At 39.0% G+C, this 7,500-nt stretch overlaps 1 protein-coding gene across 2 annotated transcripts in view; it reads left to right on the plus strand.

Moving 5' to 3' along the window:
* The window catches only part of cd276 (CD276 molecule), a 126,812-nt gene that overhangs the window by 9,730 nt on the left and 109,582 nt on the right, over positions 1 to 7,500 (plus strand). For both annotated transcript variants that reach the window (XM_084125184.1, XM_084125183.1), the window contains exon 2: positions 4,567 to 4,709. In XM_084125184.1, coding sequence (XP_083981310.1) covers positions 4,664 to 4,709 — 46 coding nt within the window. In that variant the 5' untranslated portion in view covers positions 4,567 to 4,663. The remainder of the gene's footprint in view (positions 1 to 4,566; positions 4,710 to 7,500) is intronic.

Raw genomic sequence — 7,500 nt, forward strand, 5'->3', positions numbered from 1 at the left:
ACTGCTGGTTTATGGTACTAAAAGTGTGATGCACTGCACAGTGACTGGAATACTATTCACAGTATTTTCTCCATTTTTTTTTCTTTGTCATTTTTATAGTATCATATAACATCACATGAAGATATTACAGTACTCTAGGCCTACACACACACCAACACTGAATAGTTCAATAGAATAGTTCTGTACCTGTTTTCCCTGCGAAAGGTTTGGATGATGGAGGAGACTGTAGACCGAGGCACATTAGGCTGCACTCGGCGACCTGCCTCTGCCATTGTGAGGCGATGGTTTATAACGTGGTCAATAAGGGTGGCCCGGATTTCATCTGGGACATCATGGTGCCTCCGTGCTCCTCGGCCTCTTCCCCCTATTCCTCCACGCATTCTCACTCCTCCTCTTCCTCTTCTTCTTCCTCCTCCTCTTCCTCGAGCAGGAAGTTGCTGTTGTACTTGGCGAGGTGCTTCCATGTTCACACTGCAAATGAAACTGGCCCCGGGCCAAGCTCTGTCTATATACTTTTGGCAGCAGTCATAATCATAGACAACACCTGTCAGGTAACTAAACAAACTGTTTGATTGGTCATCTGAGATGTGGGAAACTGCTCCTTCGTTAGTTCTAATTTCACCTGATTGATTGTCAAGTACTGTCATAAATTTATCAAATGTTCCAAGAAATTCTTTCATGGTATTATATCTTTGACTAATTTTGACAGTTGAACAGACAATTGTGCATATGATGACTTACACAATGAAACCATGCTGATATGTTTTGGAGAGAGTAACCATTTCACTGAAAAATCAACTAATCAGTTTAGATCAGCAAGATCTATTTATTTGGAAAATGTGCTAAATGTGGGCTCATTGTGCTAACTGTAGCTACTTGTACATAATCATTTGAAAAAAAAGCACAGAGTCACTTGAGACATGTACTAAAGCATTTGCAATTTGATAAAACCGATGAAAAATGACATTCTGTTGTGAACAATTGCAAGGTGGTTTGGAGATTTGTCCATGTTATTTTGAGAATGTCATCTCGGTTTCAAGAAATGAGCCAAACCAATCGAGAAAAACTGTAACTCTAAGAAATGTACATTTCCGGGGCATGGGAAATGTCTTTCTTAATTTACAGTACTACTAAGAGCAGTAGCAAAAATCTAAATGATTAGTGACTCCAGTTATGAGCTTGAGACAAGGACAACTTTACGTGTGACATGAACAAGATTTTATTAACTAGTCTAAACACTTAAACTACTCTAACATACACACACATACATGCATACAGTTTACCAAGGGAAAGAGAGCTGAAGCAGAATACAGGAAAGCAAGAAATTATAGCATTGTTTGAAATCATTGTTTGTCAGCAGATCAACAGCGTTGAGCAAACCATCAGTTTAGTTCTAAAACGCCCTTCTTTAAAGGGGTAAGGATACTTAATGTATCAAATAATGAGACTAAGTTTGATACTTGCATGTCTCGCCCATTTGAATTAAACCGTCCTGATGCAATTTGTTGAGGCTCCAGCTGATTTTTGCTGATGTGGTCTTGATGAGAGAGAACCAGTGGGAGTCAGAGTATCTTTGGTGAATGGAAAGACAAGGCCGCAGCCTGGCACAAGCTTGTTGGGTCCTTAGAGGCTTCTAGTTCAGCATCATCTTCACGTCAGCATTTCAGAAAGGAGTAAGAGAGAGCTAAAAGCTGATCAGTGACTTTAAAGCGTGAAGATGGCACAACCTCTGGAGGTGCAAGAGCCAATGAGAAGATTTTCCTTTGGAGGGAAATTTTACGACCCTTTGTGTTCTAGCAGGGCATTTGAATATGTACTTTCATTGGGTGTTTAAGAAAATAATCTTTAAGATTCTTATAATACTAATGCATCACAAAGTTAGCAACATGTAATGTAAATTAACAAATCGGACACGAAGATTGGATTTTTTAGAGACCAAACATGCCGCACATATAATGTTGGTTAACCATAATATGCAAACATTAACCCAATTGAGTTTACAAGAATACAAACGCCACATAAAAGGGAAAATCATGAGATGGGAAAATTAGATACATGTTTACACATTTATCAAGTGGTTATATATAGAATATATATAGGATTAACAGGGTTTTTATTTCTCTTCCTCTGCAAGAGTTTAAGTGAGAGTCGCAGCTCTCAGGACATTCTTTTCGATCGTAAAACCCAGTATCAGTGTGTGTCCTGTAACAAGACACTGCGTCCTGCCAGTGTGTTAGCTTCATTTGGGGAACGTTTCACAGGCCTTATTTGGGAGAGTGAGTTTGCTGGATTATTCATTAAATAAATGAATAATTTGTGTGTGTCTGTCTGTCGTCTGTCTGTCTGTCTGTCATCTATCTATCTGTCTATCTATCTATCTATCTATCTATCTATCTATCTATCTATCTATCTATCTATCTATCTATCTGTCTGTCTATATGTCTATATATCTATCTATTTGTCTGTCTGTCTGTCTGTCTGTCTGTCTGTCTGTCTGTCTGTCTGTTTGTCTGTCTATCTATATATCTATCTGTCTGTCTATATATCTATCTATTTGTCTGTCTGTCTGTCTGTCTGTCTGTTTGTCTGTCTATCTATATATCTATCTATATTTTGTTTTTGCTCATTAAGTTTGCTTCTGCTCACACTTTAATGTAAATGCAATAGTCTCTTCCTCCGTTGACAAGAATGTGTTTGTACAATAAAAAAGCAACACATTCATCAAACATCAGTAGAACAAACTTCTGAATCATTCATAAAGGCTTTGTTACATAAATTGGCACGTTGAATCGAACGACAAATTACATAAAAAAGTTTGTATGAACTATTAATTCTGCTGATGTCTGATGAACGAGGCCCAGTGAGTCTCAGTGAAGAAGATGTTCCTCAGGCTGAAGTCTTCCTCAGTAGAGTTATTGAGGACAGTGAACGCTCGTCCTTCTTCTTTATATTCAGATCTGTGCTCTGCGTATCAGGAGACGCGACAGCTCTGTCTCGCCGAGAGCAAACGGAAACTCTCGTGTGCAAAGCGAAGCTCCAGCAAGAGAGAGGGAAGAAATGGTGCTTTTCCTGCCAAATGTCAAACTCACTTTAATAGGCAGGCTAGCAGTCTGAGAAGGTTTAACTTTGTGCAAAACACACACACACACACACACACCTCATGGGTGAATCCATTAACAAGGCTTACGGCCAGAAACATGTGCATCTGGAAAAATCTGGAAAAAAAATTATATAAAATATGGCATTTTTATAATGTTTTATATTTTTATTTGATTACATTTATGTATAGTGTCTACCAAGAACATTACATTTTGTTTTTACAATCTTATTCATTCGTAGCGCCTTAATATTATTGACTACAGCACGAAACATTTGAATTAATTTAAATGAGGCAGAGGCGATTTACACTACGTGCAAAAAGCGAAATAAGCAACACAGTGTAATAATTTTAGCAACATTTATTAAGAATGTGCCAGATTAGTTTTCTTTGCCTCTTTGTTGTTGGCATCTGATGAATTTGCTGGAAAGTGAGGTGAAATACTTCAATCTATGATAAACCAATGGGAAGCAAGACCAGCCCACCTAATTATCATACAGAAATGTAAGAATATTTTATATATTTTTTTTAAAGTAGAAAAGTTTGAGAATATTTTATTATGGAAAAACCTCCATATAGGAATAAATACTAATAAAATAATGTAAAAAAAACAAAAAAAACATGTCTATCTATCTATCTATCTATCTGTCTGTCTATCTGTCTGTCTGTCTGTCTGTCTGTCTGTGTCTGTCTGTCTGTCTGTCTGTCTGTCTATCTATCTGTCTGTCTGTCTGTCTGTCTGTCTGTCTGTCTATCTGTCTGTCTGTCTATCTGTCTGTCTGTCTATCTGTCTGTCTGTGTATTGTTCGTTCGTTCTGTCTGTCTATCGTTTATTCTATCTGTCTGTCTGTCTGTCTGTCTGTCTGTCTGTCTGTCTGTGTCTATCGTTCGTTCGTTTGTTCATTTTGTCTGTCTGCCTATCATTCGTTCTTCTATTCGTTCTTCTATCGTCTATCTTTCTATCGTTTGTTCGTTCGTTCGTTCGTTTGTTCATTCATTTGTTGTCTGTCTGTGTCTATCGTTCGTACTTTCATTCGTTTGTTTGTTCGTCTGTCTATCTATACTAGTGTTTGCATCCATGTACTCTCATGAAGTTTTGGGCCTAAATCAGTATTTGAGTCCTTTAGCGGTTTGTTTTCCCTTTATCACAGAGATTCACCGAGATCCACGTGTGTGTGTGTGTGTGTGTGTGTGTGTTGTGTCTGCATGTTCACTGTATCGGAGAGGTCAAGATCCGGCCATAACCCTTTCATGAGCATCGGTTTATTAATATCTATGGTTTAACAGCTGGTCATGTTCACTAGAGATCTCTGAAGGTTTCGCCTGATCCCTCTGTTCACACACACACACACACACACACACACACACACACACACACACACACACACACACACACACACACACACACAGACTCACACACACACACACAGCTCCAGGTTAATCAGTCTCTCTCTGTTTTCCCCCCGCAGTGCCGTGATTGAAGGATCTGCCCCGCTGTTACACACACACACACACGGACTCACACACACTCTGGGTCGGATCACACACACTCGTCTCGACGTCGTCATGCTGGCTCTCCTGTTGTTTGCTCTGCTGGCTGTTCGCTCTCACGGTGGGTGAAGCTTCTCTGATTAACCAAAGATCACAACCTGGAAACTGGAAACACACAAACAGAGACTCTGACAGGCGGCTCAGGCCTTTACCGATGATATCACACACACACACACACACACACACACACACACACACACACACACACACACACACACACACACACACACACACACACACACTTGGAAACAGCAATGAGGGAAGCTAAAAGAACTACAAAAGGACTACATAACAGAGACAGTATTCAGGAAACTTAGACTAAACATAAAAGTCCAAAATGACACACAAAACGGGAACATGTGACAACAGGGATGCAATTTCAGAAGATTACATATATCTAAAATCAAGCATGACATTGATATGTTCTGAAATGTCCCATAAAATTGGTGAGGGATCTGTGAAATTTGGTTTTATAGACGCACAGCATGAAAAAAAGATGTGATCTTTCCCAATTAAAAGTCCATCAGAGGCTTAAATAGCGTATCGTAGTTAAATCTGCATATGGCATAAAGGGATTCCTGTGGAAGACTGGATTCAGAGTGAGCTCTGTAATTGATTCATATCTGCCTCTGTGGTAAAAAATGTAAAACTGCCCTCTATGAAAACACACAGACAGAGCTGTGCAAAATGAGGAAGGTCAGACATATATTTCGGAAAGTTTAAAAATCAAATCTGTGAGTTTTTAGGTTATTTCCTGTAGAAAGAAGAGAGGAAGACAGACAAAAGGGTTTTTCCTTCTGACTCAGTGTTTGTGTTCACGTGTGTGTGTGTGTGTGTGTGTGTGTGTGTGTGTTCGGGTGTGGCGTCTGGAACTCAAGCCACAGTTATGGCTCTGTTTCATAGCTCAGTTTAATCCTCGGTACAGAAGTGGATGGCGACTATGAGCTTTATTCCTCAGAGGATCCTCAAAATACGTAAGGAGCATCTAAAACACAATCCAAGAAGTTTCTCAACTTTTACCTTTCAACAGAAGAGCATAACTCAATATACAAGACATGAATTGGGTGCTAGGATGTATGAGCTCATATGCTTTCATATTTTCATTCCCGGTTTCTCCATTTGTCTGTGTTTCCAGTGTGGTGTGCTAGTCACAGCTCAAGGCCTGCGATCGGACGTGAGCTAATGCGAGCGCTTTCATACGGGGAGGTTCGGGAAAACTCATACGACTTCAACCAAATAACTAAACTTCCAGGAAAATCTTAGTAAGAAAAACACATGGTAATATGTTAGAAATGCAAGTACAGAATGGAAGCTGAAAATATTATGAAAGTATCCTAAGCATTTAATAAACACTAACTAACTAACTTTGATTTCCAAAAAATGCAAGATTTTCAAGGAAAATCAAAAAAATAATAAAAAAATAATAAAAATACTAGTGCTGGACAACGATTAATCACATCCAAAATAAAAGTCTGTGTGTCCTGTGTATAATTATTTTGTGTATATAAATACACATGCATGTATATATTTAAGAAATATTTGCATGTATATACTGTATACATATTTATACATAAATGTGCAATTTCTGTATAATATAAATTTTCTTAAATATATACATGCATGTGTGTGTATTTACATATACAAAATAATTATACACAGTACACACACATATATTATGTAAACACAAAATTGTATTTTGGATGCGATTAATCGTTGTCCAGCACTAAAAGTAAAACACATGGTAAAATGTGTTAAATGCAAGTACAGAAGCTGAAAATATTATAAAAGTATCCAAAGCATTTAATAAACAAATATGCAAGAGATGTAGAATTTAGCTGAAGTATTGCATAATAAATCAGTTTGACAGGAATCTTACCGTCTAATCGCAGCAGCACTGAGTAAATGAGCAGCATGTGTGTCGCTCTGAGGTGAATCATCAGATGCTTTTATGACCTTTAACCTTTAAGGACAGGACAGTGGAGAGGTGACGGGACACAACAGGGCAAAGGAGACTCAGTGACCCGAGGCGGGATTAAACTTCACCGCACACACACTAGGCCACGCGTCTGACTGAATTATCTGAGGTTATGGAAAATCTCACACACCGAATTGTAGCTAAGCCCATGCAGTCTGCTTTGGCCTTCATAAACCCTTGTTATTTTTCTCCAATTTGGGTGGATTTGCTCAAATGTATGTAGATGGAACTGGTAATTAAAGCCAAGCGCATTACAAAACAGAAGCTCGTTGCACTTTGATGTTTTAAGTCTGTGACAGAAATCCTTAGATCTTAGCGGCATGTGGCATCAACACTTCTCTAGCATGAAACACACTGCGCCCTTAGGTATCAGTACACCGTGCCTTAACCACCCGATACGATTCCAGCCAATCAGAAGAGCGTTAGTCTCTCTGTAAACACACTGCACTCGCAACTAAATCATTCATAAGTCACAGCCAATCAGAAGAGTATGTGGGTGGAGTCTCTCTGTAAACACACTGCACTCGCAACTAAATCATTCATAAGTCACAGCCAATCAGAAGAGTATGTGGGTGGAGTCTCTCTGTAAACACACTGCACTCGCAACTAAATCATTCATAAGTCACAGCCAATCAGAAGACTGTGTGGGCGAAGTCTCTCTGTAAACACACTGCACTCGCAACTAAATCATTCATAAATCACAGCCAATCAGAAGACTGTGTGGGCGGAGTCTCTCTGTAAACACACTGCACTCGCAACTAAATCATTCATAAATCACAGCCAATCAGAAGACTGTGTGGGCGGAGTCTCTCTGTAAACACACTGCACTCGCAACTAAATCATTCATAAATCACAGCCAATCAGAAGACTGTGTGGG

This window comes from Abramis brama, assembly GCF_963993115.1.
Source record: "Abramis brama genome assembly, chromosome: 9".
NCBI lineage: Eukaryota > Metazoa > Chordata > Actinopteri > Cypriniformes > Leuciscidae > Abramis > Abramis brama.